An 18,443-nucleotide genomic window follows, 5' to 3' on the forward strand; every position below is an offset into this window, starting at 1 on the left:
CTACTTAGGTTTTATTCCTTCTTTGTACAAAGCTTAATTTGCTTTATTTCTGAATGCACAAATGACATTTCAAAGTATTTATGGAGGAAACAATACAGATATTTAAAAATGTGCACTCTTTCCACAAGCATTTTTCTTGGTCAGAACCACTGACCGGGTTTGTGCCATTTTAAAAATACATGAAACCAAGGGAAGCCAGGCAAAATTATATGGTTTAGCAAAGAGCATGTTTCAAAAGTAGAATTAATAGTTAGGTCCCAAGACTGGTTTTTAACAGGTAACCCCCTTATTTGGCTTCACTATATAAACAAGAATGTGGTTGATTAAAATATTGGTCTTGATACTATGTTAAGCATTCATTTAATGCTGTAGTTCAGGTGGTTAGGCAGCAATGCTATTTTAGCTAAATAGCACAGCAAAAATATTCACTTTTCCTTACATTCAAAAGACTAATTTTAGACTTGAAAGCAATCACTAAGTGGAACCATGTATTTGCAGTGACAATATATGATTCTCATCTATGAATAAAAAGCTGGCTATATAATTTAAAAGTACAAATTAAATGCTGCATTGCCACAACAACAAGTGCATAAAACCATTTTTAAAGCTGTATTTCCATGCGTCATGACCACTAGAATATAATCCAGCCCCCCCGCCAGAATTACTTTGAATATTCCTTTTTTTAAAAAAAAAATCAAATCAAGCTATTGTCTTTGTTTGTAGATTTAAAATGAATAAAGTCTCCAAGTCATGAAGATCGCATGAAGTTTTTATGGCTTTATAATCATCGAAGGCATTCAAGGTCCAAGAAGAAATGACGTGTCCAGGAATCTTTAGTCACTCGGTATTTCTTTGAAGAAGCTGATCCAGCAATTGCTACAATAAAACAAAAATAAAAGCAGCCTTTAAGTTACAACGCCATGCCTTCCATCTCCTACTCCTCGACTTGCAAGTGATGTCATCAGTGAGTGTTAAGAGAACAAGAGAACTGAGCCAGTCTCATCTGGGAAGACACAGAGGCACGACTTGCTTTCTGTGCTGCATCCAAAGCCTTGGCCTTTGAACCCCACTCTAGAAACATCAAGTGGGAGCAATATCTGTTTCAGTATTAACACTGTGAGGCCTTTCGTACTATGCTTAGCCTGCATATATGTGTAAATAAAGTCATATATCCCAAAGACACCACTTTCTCTGGTGACCTTCATTCCAAGGAAACCAACTCTTGATGTATGTGTTGGCACCCCTGAAGTTTCTCATAAACTGGAGTGAGCAAAACAGTACTGTTTACCAACACATGAAAAAAATCTGGGGTGCACTAATAGATACCGTATTGACCCGAATATAAGCCGCACCTTTAAAATTCAGGGGGGGGGGAGAGACAATTCGCGAATATAAGCCGCTCCCTTAAAATTCTGCAGGCACTCACACCTGTTCTGTTTCACCCTATGTCTGTTTCAGCACCGATATTGTAAAAAGCCAATTTTTGTAAGGTCATGAATTTAAGCTGCACTTTGACTTTTCACGGTCGGAATTTAGGGGGAAAGTGAGGCTTATAGTCAGGCCAATACAGTACATCTATCCACACAAATGCATTACACACACACATACATACATACAAATATACATACATCTCCAAGCAAAGCAGCACTACTGCTGTCACAACGCTTTGAAAACTTGTAACAGGATTTTAAAATATGGGAATACTGGGTTTCTACTGCAGAGGTGCCTAACCTGTGACCCTTCTGATGTTACTGGACTCCTACCATCTCTGACTATTGGCTGTGCTTCTGGGGGCTGTTTGAAGTTGAAGTCCAACAACATATGGAGGGTCACAGACTAGCCACCCTTGCTCTACAGGGTGGTACTGACAGTGTACAACAGGTATGCGATTTTGAGATGACATAATAGAGAAAGAAACCCTGCATCAATGAGTATTGTGTTCACTTCACTGGAGAATCATTACCTTTTTGAACACTTCAACACGCAGTCTGTTGCTCTGTATGATTACCCGTTTCTGTTTCTCTTCTTGTTTCTTCTTCACTTCAGGCAGATTATTATAAATCCTGGAACATATTAAAAATATGCAAAGTGTCAAAAAGGTGTTTTCTGAGCCTTTGAAAGAAAGGAGTGGTGTATGGGAAGAAGGCAGGGGCAGGGTAACCTGTGCCCCTCCAGTTGATGTTTCGCTCCATCTTCCATTAACATGATCAATAGCCAAGGATAGTTCAACAACATCTGGAGAGCCACAGATTCCCCATCCGAGCTCTAAGGTGTGCAGGCTTTTAAGTACATCCTTATTGTGGGCCTAGTCACAGCGTCCCAGTGTGAAGGCAATAGTAAAGGAACAATTTGGACAGGATCATGATCTGAGATCATCATTGGCCACAACTTTATTGATTACAGACGTAGGTAGACTTTGGCTCAGGCATTGGATGTATATCCATTTTAGCCTCCTGTTGAAGGGCTGAAATTTTGAACAGCATTGTGCCAAGAATTGTGGCCTCCCAAAAGATGCTAATCTACCAAGGTGGCTTTCCCCAAGTTGCCACTGGAAGCTCCGTGGCCAGTCTGCCCTACACTTGGTTTCCGGACAGAAACTTCCACATAGACCCTTCTTAGGTCGGGGTGATGCACCACTTCATCCAAACCTAGATGATTACGATTCCACCCAATGCCTTACCCACCCAAAGTTGTGACATTTTGCTGTGAGAAAGGTAAAAAAACCCAACGGGCCCAATTTCTTTGCAGGCAAATTCCTTCCCAGCTCCGAATATGGCAACCATTGGGAAACCATAGCAAAGTCCGTCACAGAGTGCACAGGAAGGAAAATATGGTTAAGACAAAATTAACACAAAGCAGCCTGGAGGGAGGGAGGGAGGGAGGGAGAGACTGCTCTTCAACTGATGGACTGTAAACTCTAGGCACAGTCAGCTTTTATCCTCAGTGAGTGGACCAGGCTCTGCTCATTCGGTGCCCATGATTGGGCAATTGAACTTTTGATTTGGCAGGCTATCTTGCCCTGCAATGTGGTTGGCCGGGGAATTTAGAATGGCTAGCCACTGGGACATGACTCCTTGCACAATTGCAAATGACAAGGTACTGGAATTGTATTGCTCATATAATTCATGGATTCATGATATAATGCCATGAAAAAAATGTTAGTTTTAAAGACTATTTCTTAACTTGGTGTGATAAATGTACGGTGTTAGATTACCCTAATCCATCTGTGCAGATCAAGATAAATGTCATTGGGAGCAATCTGTGAAGCCCTTGAAAGGGCACATATATAGCTATGGAAGCAAAACTATAAGCCCCCTGTCAATGCTCTGCAGCTGCTGAGACTCATTCCTCCTAAGTATCCTTCATTTGCCTAAGGCCTTCCAGTATTTCTTCCACTGCATTTTGGAAGGATAACTTTGGATTGCAATAGTGTTTGGGTGTGGGGAACCCAGGCTGAGCTGAAATCTCTGCTCACTCATGAAACTTTATGAGAGCCAAACGAGATGTAGTGCTAAATGTGTTGTTAGAAACCATCTCAATGAATTTTTTCTAAAATTAAAAGCAGGCATACTTTTAGGACTGCAGTGCATAGGGAAAGGAGGTGTAACCCTTGTGTCCCCATCTGAAATTCTGATCTATACACCCCATGGCAATAAGTATACAGAAAAAAACCCCTTCCATTGTAGATTTTTCCAAGGCTCATAGTCCTGTGTGTGTGTGTAGGGTTGTGTGATTTCCCTTTGTGCAGATGTGATCTTCAATGAAGCATTTAGCTTCATGTCTAATTTGCCCCGAGCCTCCTTAAGAAAGTCACAATTTGTCAGCGTAACATATATCACCGGGTTGTTGTAAAGATAAAAAGAAATATTGTAAAGTGCTGGAACGTGCTATTGGATTTTTTAGACACAAACTCTCTAATTATATATAGATACAAAAGCAAATGTGCAGTTTCCTAGGATCCATAAAACTCTAGCGTGACCAAGAAACATAGCCGCAGTTATGTTGACAGAAGCAAGCTGGATTCTTAATGGTCCCCACTAAGTTTGAAAAATAAAAAGGAAACTGACTGCAACCAACATGCAAGACACTTGGAGAAAGTTTAGATCTGAATGTGCATCTTTGCTTTTCCAACTGTATGGAAATCTGCCATTCACTCATACAGGAAAAAGTAAAGTGCAGCACTCCAAGAACCCAGGGCCAGTGACAAATGGGCACTAAGGAACAGATTTGAGGGGTTTGGAAGCCATCAGGGACCACAGACTTTTAGCTTTCTTTAAATAAAAAAGTTAGTCAACCAGAGACTTCTGAAGTAAGTTAGAGCACAAAACATGAAGGCAGCATTAAAGCTTCTGCACTCAGCAGGCAGCACAATTGCTAAGGCACTTAAAATACTGTTGCTAAGCAATCAGAGGATGGAATGTTGACCCTTCCCACCTGGGACACAAGGATTATTTTTTTACAAAAAATCAAGGATGGTAAAATGATTTTGTGTATATATGTTTTGAATAGAATTGTGAAACTGCACATATTTGTTGTATATTTGCACCTAGACTTCCCCCCAGGAGCTCAAGGCTGTGTACAATTTATCTCCCCCTTCCTCCTTTTATCTTCACATCAGCTCTGTGATGCAGGCTAGGTTGTGACTCAGTAGCTCACACATCAATGTTGTGAAACTCCACATACACAAGAGCTATTTTTTGCTTGCTTTTAATTATCAAGGTTGGCAAACTTTTTGTATGTTTGTTTGGATATTTTGCTGTACTGTAAATGTCAGCACTATGAAACACTGCCGTTAAAGCAAGGAGGCTGCTTTTCTGGCATTCTTTAGATGATCTGTGAATGACATTGCACAAGAAAAGCCCTGTTGGACCAAGCCAATGGCGAACAGCTTCCTGTTCTCACAACGGCCAATCAGATGCCTGTGAGAAGCCTGCAAATAGGTTCTGTGTGCAATAGCACTCTCCCCTGCCTACGGTTTCAAGCAACAAGTCTTCCATGAATTTGTCTTATTCTCTTTTAAAGCCAAGTTGGTTGTCATCACTACCTGTACAGAGAAGTTCTCAATGTTTGATGCTTTATTGTTTTTTAAATATTTTGTTGGGAGCTGCCCAGAGTGGCCGGGGCAAGGTTAAGTGGTGTAGTGGTGTTGTTAGGGACCCGGTCCACAGACATTGTACCATGCCCAGAAAGTGCTGTTGGCGTCCCTCCTGGGAGAACCCATTGCAGTACCAGTATATTCCCCTGTATAGTTTTCAGTACACACATGATATATATATATATATATATGCAGGTTTTGGTGTCCTCGGGTGTCTTCCCGTGTAAAAGTTGGGGTGTCTAGGCGACGTTTCGACGAGGTCTCACTCGTCATCTTCAGGCTGGTGTTTTCGGCTTCTTGTTACTGGAACAGAGCAGGATCTCAGTGTTTGAGTTCCTATAAATACTGTTGAGGGGGTGTGGTGTATAGCCTCCAGTGTTCTGGGCAGAGAGGAAGTTCCCAGGCTAGTGTGCCTTTTCTTCTTTTGTTCCTTAATTACTTGAGGGATATCTTGAGTGATTTCTTGAGTGATATCCTGAGTACCACTTAGGTGGGTCATTAGGTGTGGATTAGTTGCTAAAGTCTTTGTGTCTTGACCTCTTGAACTTTGTGAAGAGTTCAAGGAACTCAAACACTGAGATCCTGCTCTGTTCCAGTAACAAGAAGCCGAAAACACCAGCCTGAAGATGACGAGTGAGACCTCGTCGAAACGTCGCCTAGACACCCCAACTTTTACACGGGAAGACACCCGAGGACACCAAAACCTGCATTCCTGTACCCGTGAAAATCTACGAAAGCATATATATATATATATATATATATATATATATATATATATATATGCAGGTTTTGGTGTCCTCGGGTGTCTTCCCGTGTAAAAGTTGGGGTGTCTAGGCGACGTTTCGACGAGGTCTCACTCGTCATCTTCAGGCTGGTGCTTTCGGCTTCTTGTTACTGGAACAGAGCAGGATCTCAGTGTTTGAGTTCCTATAAATACTGTTGAGGGGGTGTGGTGTATAGCCTCCAATGTTCTGGGCAGAGAGGAAGTTCCCAGGCTAGTGTGCCTTTTCTTCTTTTGTTCCTTAATTACTTGAGGGATATCTTGAGTGATTTCTTGAGTGATATCCTGAGTACCACTTAGGTGGGTCATTAGGTGTGGATTAGTTGCTAAAGTCTTTGTGTCTTGACCTCTTGAACTTTGTGAAGAGTTTTTCTGAGAAGATGGCTGTACTGCACTTAGTTGTGCTCTGGCTTTTCTCAGAAAAACTCTTCACAAAGTTCAAGAGGTCAAGACACAAAGACTTTAGCAACTAATCCACACCTAATGACCCACCTAAGTGGTACTCAGGATATCACTCAAGAAATCACTCAAGATATCCCTCAAGTAATTTAGGAACAAAAGAAGAAAAGGCACACTAGCCTGGGAACTTCCTCTCTGCCCAGAACATTGGAGGCTATACACCACACCCCCTCAACAGTATTTATAGGAACTCAAACACTGAGATCCTGCTCTGTTCCAGTAACAAGAAGCCGAAAGCACCAGCCTGAAGATGACGAGTGAGACCTCGTCGAAACGTCGCCTAGACACCCCAACTTTTACACGGGAAGACACCCGAGGACACCAAAACCTGCATTCCTGTACCCGTGAAAATCTACGAAAGCATATATATATATATATATATATATATATATATATATATATATATATTAAAAAAAACATTCCATGAAAGATATTTCCACATTAATGCAGTGCATGGAATTCACTTGACAATGCATTTGTCAATAACATGGGGTTAGAATCCGAAACAGCTGCAGCAACTTTCCGACTATTTCTGCAGAAAGCACTAGATCAATATGAAGGGCCTGCTCACCAAAAGGCAAACTAGACAACTTGCCTGTTGTCAGGGCAATATCCCAGAAACTGCAAGAGTCTCATTCAGGAGCCTTTTGATCTCCATCAGCTGCAAATTCAACAATTTATTGTGCTACTGTTATGCTACTCAGAATAAAACAAAACGTGGGGTGTGTGATCTTACTTCATTAGCTCACCCTATCAGTTCGAGAACTCATAATCCCTCATTGCTGCAAGCAGAAGGGAGGTAATCTATTTCAGGATGGAAGATGCTCCCTACCTTTTCGATCGCATGTGCATCTCCTTCTCTGAAATGAACCGTTCTTTTGGCTTGAACAGGTTATCTAACAATTGGAAAACAGAGGTTAAATTGCACAGGTTGATTTGCTTCTTGTACATGGAATGAGTTTAACATATGAATCCAAGGAAAGCCGTAGCTCAGAGGTAGAGCATCAGTGCCTTGCAGGAAGTAAGTCCTTGGTTCAGTCCCCAGCATCTCCAGGTATGACTGGAAATGTCCTCTGCCTGACACTCTCAAGAGCTACTGCCAGTCAGAGCTAAGCAGACCAATGGTCTGACTCCACATAAGAGGGCTTTCTATGTTCACACGCTACCAGAGCTAACCTGTGCCTGCCAAGCTTAAGACAGCTGTCAGACTCTGCATGTTGATATGTGCAATAATCCCACTGCAGCTACTGAAAGCCGTGTCTGTTTACTGCTGTGACTTTTTCATAGACCTTCATTCATATTTAAAAGGGGGTTGGAAGGGGATTGCTGTTTTTTTTAAAACACCAGAAAACATCTCTGCCCTACAGCTGCTCCATCACTTCAAGTACATTTCTTGGCATTCCCTCACTTGTGCTCTCCTTTTGTTGTAAAATATAGAAACCCGCACCTTATTTTAGTTGTAATGTGAGTCAAGAGGACTTGGTAGGGAAGCTGGCAGGTCACATCACATGTGTGATGGGACGATGAGCTGCTTGTGCGTAAAATGCAAGTCCCTCAGAGTTTGATCAGGCTTTCAAACCTCTGCCTGTGACGGAGCCCCTCCAGCATGGCTGCGTCAATCACTAGTAGAATCCGAAAGTGGCTGCTTTCGGAAACGTTTCCAACATAAAAGCTCCTTAACGGAAACACGTCGTCTGGCCTCTCGGCGTGACAGTTTCCGTCGAGGTGTGGGTGTCCCTATAGGAGGTCCTGAGACCTCCCCACTGGTTTCGCTTGAAGCGTCTCTGAGCCATCCCTCCGACTCACTTTCCCTTGGAGTTCTTGCTCGCCCTCTACTGGTTCCCTCTTCCGCTGCTACTGCTCTCTCACCCTCAGTGAGCCTTTGCGCCTCCGGCGCTTTAGATGTCAGTTCCCTGACATCCACCTCCCCTCCAGGGCCCCCTTCACCCCCTCCCGTCTCCTCTCCTACTGGCGGTGAGGAGGTAAAACCCTTGAAAGAACCTCCCTCATCTTCCGACGTCGCGAACACTTCCTTCCACTTGTTGCTGTTCCTACTCTCTAGGTACTCTTCGTCATCAGAGTCCACTCCCTCTTCCAACTCCGACTCCGCGAACCCTTCCATTTCCTCTTCCTCATCGGTGGTGCCGAAATACTCCCTCCTAAACCTTGCTATCGGCTGAGGTTTCCTCGGGAACCTTTGATGGAACGTTTCTGTTAAAACCTCGTCATTGACTTCCTGCGCACTTACCCAGGTGTTTTCTGACTCCGGTTCCCCTTCCCACGCCACTAAATACTCCACCTGATTTCCCTTCCACCTGGAATCGAGGATTTCCGCTACATGGTTGCGGCGTTCCCTCTCTTCCAAGGCTGGTCCCCTGACGTGCTCCCCTTCACCTCCTCCCCTGTATGGTGACAGTAACGACCTGTGGAACACTGGGTGCAATTTCATGTGATTGGGTAATCGGAGTTTGAAAGCTACCGGGTTGACCTGCTGAATCACCTCAAAGGGTCCCAATCTTCTGGGCCTCAGTTTCTTACAACCCCCTTTGAACGGCAATCCTTGGGTTGACAACCACACTTGATCCCCCACCCTTATGGTTTCACCTTCCCTTCTGTTCTTGTCTGCCTGCTTCTTATATTGTGCCTTAGCCCTTTCTAAGTTGAGCTGGAGCTGCTGATGGATGGCTTCCATCTCTTCTACAAAATGTTCAGCCGCTGGGACGCTCCATCTCTCCCCTCCTTCCCCTGGAAATGCCCTGGGGTGACACCCGTAATTAGCCAAAAAGGGACTCATCCCTGTGGACACATTCTCCGCATTATTGTAGGCAAATTCTGCCAACGCCAACTTTTCGACCCAATCGTTCTCTCTGTCATTGACATAACACCTAAGATATTGTTGAAGAATGCCATTTGCCCTTTCCGCCTGCCCGTTGGTTTCAGGGTGCCGGGCAGTTGAAAAATTGACTTCCACGTGTAACAAGCTCATGAGCTTCCTCCAGAACCTGGAAGTAAATTGTTTGCCTCGATCTGAGATCACCCTCGAGGGAGCCCCGTGCAACCTAAAGATATGTTCCACAAACAACTTCGCCGTTTCTTCCGCTGTGACTGCATGTGAGCATGCTACAAAGTGGCACATCTTAGTTAACATGTCTACTACTACCATGATGGCTGTTTTCCCCTTGGACCTTGGCAGATCCGTCATAAAATCTATTGATATCGCTTCCCAAGGCCGTTCTGGTGTGGGTAAAGGTTCTAATAACCCTGCCGGCGCCCTTCTTTCCCCTTTGGCTCGCTGACATTGGTCACACCCTCTTACATACTCCCTTACATCTTCCCTCACCTTAGGCCACCAAAATTCCCTGGTAACCAACCACATGGTCTTGTGTTGCCCAAAATGTCCCGCCGTGGGGCTATCATGCAACTGCTTGAGTACTCTCCCCCTCAATTCACCTTCGGGTATATACAGTGCCCCTTTGTAATACAATGCCCCATTTCTTTCCTCAAAACCTCCGGGGCTCTCGCCCTCCCCCCTGAGACCTCTGAGCTTATCCTGGGCATATTCATCATTTTCCGTTTCCTCCACCAGTTCTCGTTGCCCCACCATCGCCGCCCCACACACCCAGCGGTCCTCCGGGATGACATGTCTCTCTTCGATCACCCCCTCCCCTTCCCAATATTCTGGTTTGCGTGAGAGCGCGTCCGCCCTGACGTTTTCTGGGCCTGGCACATAACAAATCTCAAAGTTAAATTTGGAGAATTCCTGTGCCCATCTCACTTGTCGTTGGTTGAGCACTCGAGCTGTTCTCCAATACTCTAAATTTTTGTGGTCGGTGCACACTTGCACCTTGTGTTGTGCCCCAATTAATAAATGTCTCCACCTCCGGAATGCTTCGTGAATGGCAAGTAGTTCCCTGTCATACACCGTGTAATTCCTCTCGGACTTATTCAGCTTCCGCGAGAAGAAGGCACACGGTCTCCACTCCGACGCACTCCTCCCCGGTTGAAGAAGGACCGCCCCTACCGCCCGGTCGGATGCATCTGTTTCCACTCTCATGGGTTTTCGTAAATCCACATGCAGAAGTTGTTCTTCCGAGGCGAAAGCCCTTTTCAGTTCTTCAAAGGCTCGATCCGCCTCTGCCGTCCAAACAAATTTCTTCTTGCTGCTGAGACAGTCGGTGATGGGCGCCGTCAAGTGGGCAAAGTTCTTGATGAACTTCCGATAAAAGTTCCCAAATCCCAAGAATCTTTGCACGTCCTTCTTGGTCTTCGGTGTCTTCCATTCCAGTACCGCTTGGACCTTGCCTGGATCCATGGCCAATCCCTTGTCTGACAAGCGGTACCCCAGGAATTCCACCTCCTTGGTATGAAACTGGCACTTCTCCAGTTTCACCCACAGCTGGTTGGCTTGCAGCCTGCCCAACACTTCTCGAACGTCCCTCACATGCTGTTCCTCATTTTCCGAATACACCAACACGTCGTCTAAAAAGGCCACACAATTCTTGTAGAGCAAAGGTCCCAGAACGTGGTTTATAAAAGCTTGAAAACACGCGGAGCCCCCTTGTAGACCGAAGGGCATAACGAGGTATTCAAAGGCTCCCAACGGGGTAAACATGGTGGTCTTCCATTCATCTCCCTTCCTTATGCGTATCAGATTGTACGCCCCCCGCAGGTCCAGTTTTGTAAAAATCTTTCCCTTCCTTACTCTGGTCAAAATGTCATCAATTCGGGGCATAGGGAAAGCCAGGGGCTCCGACACTGCATTGAGGGCCCTGAAGTCACACACCAGTCTCGGTTTGTCTGTGTTCTTTTTGTCCACAAAGAACACTGGGCTGCCCCCCACCGCTCGGGACTCTCTGATGAAACCTCGCTTCAAGTTTTTGTCAATGAACTCCCTCAGCTCCTGCATCTCCCTGTCTGACATGGCGTACAGCTTGCCTACTGGGAGTTGGGCCCCTGGGAGTAGGTTGATTTGACAGTCAAAGGGTCTATGCGGTGGCAGTTTGTCTGCTTCCCTTTCGCTGAATACGTTGCTCAGATCTGCGTATTGCGGGGGCACCTTCCCTTTGTCCATCACTTCCATCCCCGCTAGGGTGACTCTGTCTCCTCCCGAAACCTTCCCCTCCTTGCAGTGTTCTAGGCAATGCGCTGACCCAAAGGAGACCACCCTCTGATGCCAGCCCACTAGCGGATCGTGTAGCGCCAGCCAGCTCATCCCCAAAATGATGGGCGCTCCTCCCAGGATGGCCACATTAAACGCTATCTGTTCGGTGTGCCTTGCCACTCTCATTATCATCGGGACAGTCTGTTGGCTAACTTCTCCCCCCAACAGCTCTCTGCCGTCAATCGTAGTCACCTGCAAGGGGTTACTTAAAGGGATAGTCTGTATCTGGTGCTCAGCTGCAAACTCCTTACTCATGAAATTACAGGAGCTGCCTGAATCCAAAAGCGCCTTGACCTTTAGTGGGTGTCCGTTTGGCAGTTCTAGTAACACCTCTATCACTAAAGCGGGTCTGGGGGGTTCTGGCATGGGCACTTTCATTGCTCTTTGGCCTGGCTGCTGTGCCCCAACGGTGGCAGCCAGGCGTTGGCTTTTACTTGCTCCTTGCCTTCCTCTTCCTTTCCCCCAACAGCTCCTGCCATCCCTTGCCATTCCTTTCTTTGTGGGCAAACTCTGGCAAAGTGCCCTGGCTGTTGGCAGAGATAACATCTCTTGGCGCTCTTTCCCTCCTTTTTCCGCCCTTCACTGGGATTTGAAACTGCGCGCGCCCGCGCTGTTCCAACTTCCATCGGCTCTGCCGGCGGGAAAGGTGGCTCTGGAATGTCTGGAATGCGGAACTCCCTCCAACGGTCTCCTTTCCCTTCCCGCTTTTCCATAGCCCTCGCCTCCTGGCGCGCTCCTATGGCCAGCGCAGATTTGGTTAACTGGTCCATAGACTCCACCCTGGGGCCCCGGGAAAGCTCATCTTTGACGGTTGAAGAAAGCCCCTCTTCGAAAAGCATTTGGATGGGCTCCGCCGATAGGTCCCACCCCAGTTTGTGAATCAACATGGTAAATTCAGTCCAGTACTCACGGACAGATCTGCTTCCTTGCTGGCAAGCCATTAACTGCCTTCGCACCACCCCCTGCTCAATATCGCTGGAAAACATCAGGTCCATGGCACGAAAAAACTTCCTCGTGTCCTTTAAGATCTCATTATTCGCTGCCATCAGGGGTCTAACCCAATCTTTCGCCCCGGATTCGAGATGGCCAATCACATACGCCACTCGCGATTCCTCATCGGGGAAGTCATCAAACTGCAAGTTTAGAGCGTATTGCATCTCTGTTCTAAAGGCATGATAGTTCCTGGGATCCCCCCCGAATTTCTGCACCAATCCTGGCACCTTTCTGGCGAGCGGGGTGGTTTTCTCCTTTCCCTTTTCTGCATCCTGAGCCCTCCTCTCCTCAAGCCTCGCCGTTTGCAGCGCCAACTGAATCTCCAACGCCCTGTACCTTTCTTCCAGGCTTGGACCTCCTCCAGCTGCTCCTGCTTCCCCGGTTCCGGCTGGATTGCTCATGATGCTTCTCCCTGCACAAGCTGGCTTTCGGAGACTTTCGGATTGCTGTGATGGGACGATGAGCTGCTTGTGCGTAAAATGCAAGTCCCTCAGAGTTTGATCAGGCTTTCAAACCTCTGCCTGTGACGGAGCCCCTCCAGCATGGCTGCGTCAATCACTAGTAGAATCCGAAAGTGGCTGCTTTCGGAAACGTTTCCAACATAAAAGCTCCTTAACGGAAACACGTCGTCTGGCCTCTCGGCGTGACAGTTTCCGTCGAGGTGTGGGTGTCCCTATAGGAGGTCCTGAGACCTCCCCACTGGTTTCGCTTGAAGCGTCTCTGAGCCATCCCTCCGACTCACTTTCCCTTGGAGTTCTTGCTCGCCCTCTACTGGTTCCCTCTTCCGCTGCTACTGCTCTCTCACCCTCAGTGAGCCTTTGCGCCTCCGGCGCTTTAGATGTCAGTTCCCTGACAACATGCAAGTTGAGGGTCCAGGGTCTTGGACTAGATGACCCTCAGGACCCAACTCTACAGTTATGTAACCCAATGATTCTAAGGAACATGGGGCATGATAGATGTGGTTAGCTCATTTTAACCTCAAGGGGTGCAAGCTTTTCCCATTCTGGGTGGCTTGTGGCTTAGTTAAAGTCTATAAGCTGATCTATGGTGAGTTTGAAGCCACCAGATAGTGTTATCTTCTGTTGCTTTGCATGGGTTTAGTTGTATGTTTTCTTTTAAGTGTTTTGTTTTGTGTAAATTCACAGTGTAAATTCACTGCAAGCCACTTTGACCATGTAGAGAAGCAGCCTGTGCACATCATCTTTATCTAAAAGCTTGGGGAGAGGAGTGTTTAAACATGACTGTTGCTCCATCCTTGATGTTTTTGGATCTCCTAGAGTGATACATATCCCTGGCCCTCCAGGCATCTCATCCCACAAAGCTACTCTGCTGATCTTCCTCTGTGCTTGAAGAACTAGTGGGGCAATATCTAGTGTGCAACAATACACCCTGGCTTTCGTCTCTCTTGACTCCTAATTCTGCATTAGCATTAACCAAGAGATGGCTAAGCCAGAGAGATTGTCATCTCTACCCCACCCATATCAGGAATTTTGGACTATAATATCAGAGAGTGATGATATCGTACATTTATACAAGAAACATGAATATGTTTAAAGGGGTGGGGAAGAAATGGCTGTGTTAAGACTTGAGCTTATGTATTGAATTAGGGTGGAGGGAGCCACACCAAAAGGTTGGCTTTGTCACAAAAATATGATGCTATTGTATCAGAGAAGAACCCAACAGACATACTGAACTGTAAGACAATGAACTGGATTATCCCCCTACTGCCTCAGAATTCCACGAATCAACATGGCTATTGATTCTAAACAATGCTCTACATCGCTGAAAAACTAAGAGTGCCTTGGAAGACATTCTCTGGCTATGATGCTGTGCAAGAATTTTACTTGTGTGTATTTGGAGGTCCACAGGACCTTCTCCAAAAATCAAACCCAGGACTGTTTCAAGAAACCATTGTGGTAAGGAGACCCATTAGTTCCATGGTCTTGCACTAATTTGTAGCAAATGAAAGTTGTTTCAGTGAGACTTGTTTCCAAATAAATATGCTTAGAACTGCAGCCATTCATTCTGCACCTGTTTATATTTACGCTGAAGTTCCATTAAGTTTAATGGAGCTGACTCCTAGGTATGTGTGGAGGAACGCTGTGTTTATTACAGTCTGTTTTCATTTTGCACTCTGGAAAAGATTTCTGCGACCTCTGATGCTATCAGAATGCAACTGTCGAGGTTCAAGGCCTTGTGCTATCACTATGTTGCACGCCTGTTTACTAGTAGTGACAGGTTCTGAAAGGGAGAGAGAAAGCCAATGGCTTTTAGTATTTATAGATGGGTCTTAGATTAGATAAATTCATTTTGATTTGCCAGGAGAACAGCAGACTCTGATTGGCTGGAGATTCTAGGAAGAAAGGGCAGTTAATTGTAAGTGGCATAAGAAAAAGAAAAGTCAGCTGGGAAAGCTGATGATGGAGGTGTGAGGCAAGGCCAGAAGAAAACCAGGGACAGCTGAGACTTTTTAATATTAAAGCTATTCCTTGCTGGTGCGGTAACAATACTTGCCTGTACAAGCAGGTTTTTATATCAGCTAAACTGTCCCAGACCCTCCAAGTGTCCCTATTTTCTAGGGACAGTCCTGGATTTACAAAAGACATCCCGGTTTCTGATTTGATCCCGGAATGTCCCACTTTTCCTTAGGATGTCCCTATTTTCATCAGAGAAATGTTGGAGGGTATGGAGTTATGTGACACTCAAGCCAAGGACATAAGTAACTATACATTGGACGGCAGTCCTGTATAGGGACGTTTTTAAATGTTTTATTATGTTTATATATATATATATATGTTGGAAGCTGCCCAGAATGGCTGGGGCAACCCAATCAGTTGGGTGGAGAAATGTTGGAAGATATGCTGTCCAGGCACCCAGAAGTACGACAGGGGCAGCTTAATGTCAGAGGAAGATTGTAACTTGCAGCTGGACACAACCACTTTGTCCTCCCCCAACCCCCTTTTCTGGTCCTTATAGCTGCTGTGCTGAGCTAAGCCAAAATTTGGCAGTGACTCTTGAGTCCTTAGAAACTGCCATTAAGTATATTGTATGTACAAAGTATCTCTTAATAAACATTTAACAGTTCATTAAATCTCCAAAGTTGGGTGTTGTTCTCACATCTAAGCCTATTATACCCTCCAACACTCCTCAGGAAACAGGGGCATTCTGCTGATGTAGAATAGAAGCTCCCTATTTTCTGAGGAGGGGTTCTGAAAGCATTCTAAAGGAATGGGTGGCAGCAGAAAAGGATCACACTGGAGGAACTCTGAGTTATTGGAGCAGACCCTGAAATATAAATACAGTGGTACCTCGGGTTAAGATCTTAATTCGTTCTGGAGGTCCGTTTTTAACCTGAAACTGTTCTTAACCTGAGGTACAACTTTAGCTAATGGGGCTTCCTGCTGCCCCTGTGCCGCAGCGGCACAATTTCTGTTCTCATCCTGAAACAAAGTTCTTAAACCGAGGTACTATTTCTGAGTTAGCGGAGTCTGTAACCTGAAGCGTCTGTAACCTGAGGTACCACTGTATTGAAGAAGAATAAATAACTATACCATATTTAGGAAAAAGTGAGGACCAAGAGAATAGTTTTCCTTATAGTATGTGTGCATAGAATGGAAACCATGAAACTGATACCCATGCTTACTTACTCAGGAGTAAACCGCGTTGAGTAGTACTTCTGAGTAGCTATGCACAGAATTGGGCTGCATGGCTGTAATATATATGCAAAGATAGCTGGGTGCAAGCCCCAGTGAGCACGGTGAGGGCTTATTTCCAAGTAAATATAGGCTGTAATCCTAAACAAACCTACCAGGAAATGTTCCAGTCAGCTTAGTGGGAATCTGCTTCTTAGTAAACAAAAACAAAAAAGAGGCTCTGATCCTAAATAGACTTAAGTCTTGCTCGGAAGGAATTGCTATGACCTAGGGTTTAAAACAAATAGAGGCTGAATTGCACTTACTTAGAAGTAAGTCCTGTTGAAATCAGTGGATTTACTTAGGTTTAAATTACAAAAGTGCCACCTCTTGTTTCCTTTCTTTTGAGACATACTGCAGGGGGGGGGGCAGGTTGTGTGTGTATTAAAGATAGTAAGACACCGCAGAGCTCCTTAGTTTGATACAGATGTCAACTCAGCACCCGCTGCCCTGAATACAGATCTTCTCTCGGCAGGTTCTGTTCCTAGCTTTTAAAGGCACCATATGTGTTTCATGGATATTTATGGAGGTTGCTCCAGGCAACCAGTGAATTCAGGCATTTAAAGGAGCCACACCTAGTACAGTATCTCAATTACATTCTTGCTGGAAAGGGGAAAGATGGCTTTCAGGGTGCTTCCAGATGGGGACTTAATATTGCAAACATGTCATTCAGATATTGCAAACAGGTTATTTGCAATAAGTTTTTTTTTTTTAAAAATCAGATTTTCTGCAGAAAGGATAGATTTGGGTTAAATTGGGAAGGGGGTATATTGGTCGGCATTTTGATTCCACTGACACCACATTTGTTTAAGGACAGTAGTACCATTTACACAGGTCAACATACAACATTCCCCATCCCATACTGATACTGTTTTAAGTGAAGGGAAAGAACGGAATAAGCAAATATCCCCCCCCCATTTTTTTCAAATGCTTTTAAAACAACAACAACAACAAAACAGCCATGTGGATATTTTTGATTACAAAACTTCCCTATTATACTTAAGCAACTGTAACAGACTGTGGGAGAAACTCTCAAATGCTACTATAGACCGTAGACTATTATTATTAATCTGTGAACTATAATAGAGCCTTCCACTCTATATGTTGTGGGACTTCAGTACCCATAATCCCTGACCACTGGTTGGGACTGATGGGAGTTGGGAGTCCTACAACATCTTGAGGGCCATCCTTGTGTTAGCGATCACACAAGGAGAGGAGGGGTTTAGGAAGTGATGAAATTCCTTTCAGAAAACACAGCCAGCTATGTGAGACAACATATTTACTGTCCTAAGGCTTCTATCAACAAGTAAAAAAACCCTACACACAATATCCATTCCTGTAGCATTTCAATTAAATTTCAGGAGGTGGTTAAAAAGAATTATATAGAACTTTCCCTTTGATACAAATAAGGCTAAAATCATAAGTGATTATACAAGAGGAAGTATATTAATAGCACTTTCAAAGGAAAAACATGTATGCATTGCATGAACATAACTTTAGGCAGCTTTCAGGTTACATATTTATTGAGCATTCATCCTGATTTGTTTGAACAAAGACTGCAGGAAAGTTGTATGACATTAGCTGCTTGTTGAACACTGATTCAGATCTGTTTGCGAGGAGGTTAGATGACACCATCTCAAGCATTTGTTAACCCATATTTCCCAGTGCATTTACCCATCACCTTTGTTATCACAAAAATCCTGGGGTTTGGGGGAAGAAGTGGACTTGTTGCACAACAGCACCAAATCCACTTTAATTGTGTGACTTGAGCATGCCAGTATGTATTTGCATCCCAACCAAAAGACAAAAACAGTCTGGAAGCATCCTTAGTCGATAACAACAAGCAGCTAAAGGCAGATCCAGCTAGAATTCTGTCCCTGCTGTATTTCAGAGATGACAAAAACCAGACAATTTATAAACAGAAGAGTGATCAATAGGGCAACTGAGAGCTGCACTAACACTCTGAGAAAAACCAGTGACACGTGAAGCAGGCAATGCAAAGAGTGTAAGAGTCATCCCTTAGGAAATGACATTTGTAAGATTATTACAAGAAGGTTTCTATGAACATAAAGTAACAAGTAATCTGAGGGGACTAGAGAAAAACAGCTCAAAAGTTGACAGCTTAAGAGAGACTCAGGTAGGAGGCATAAAAAGGCAACATGTAAATAGAATGAAGTTAATCCATGTTTTATTCAAATCTTTTAACCCTGCTGGGATTCTGGATTTTATCAAATATCCTGCACAGCAGTAATTTATTTGTGA

At 44.7% G+C, this 18,443-nt stretch overlaps 1 protein-coding gene across 2 annotated transcripts in view; it reads right to left on the minus strand.

The window, feature by feature from the left end:
• Positions 1 to 751: 751 nt before the first annotated feature.
• Positions 752 to 18,443, minus strand: part of LOC309370693 ((E2-independent) E3 ubiquitin-conjugating enzyme FATS) — a 101,776-nt gene continuing 84,084 nt past the window's right edge. For both annotated transcript variants that reach the window (XM_081912678.1, XM_081912679.1), the window contains exons 7-9: positions 7,168 to 7,231; positions 1,964 to 2,063; positions 752 to 876 (exon numbers count right to left, since the gene is read on the minus strand). In XM_081912678.1, coding sequence (XP_081768804.1) covers positions 838 to 876; positions 1,964 to 2,063; positions 7,168 to 7,231 — 203 coding nt within the window. In that variant the 3' untranslated portion in view covers positions 752 to 837. The remainder of the gene's footprint in view (positions 877 to 1,963; positions 2,064 to 7,167; positions 7,232 to 18,443) is intronic.

This window comes from Podarcis melisellensis, assembly GCF_964234715.1.
Source record: "Podarcis melisellensis genome assembly, chromosome: 5".
In the NCBI taxonomy this organism is placed as follows: Eukaryota; Metazoa; Chordata; class Lepidosauria; order Squamata; family Lacertidae; genus Podarcis; species Podarcis melisellensis.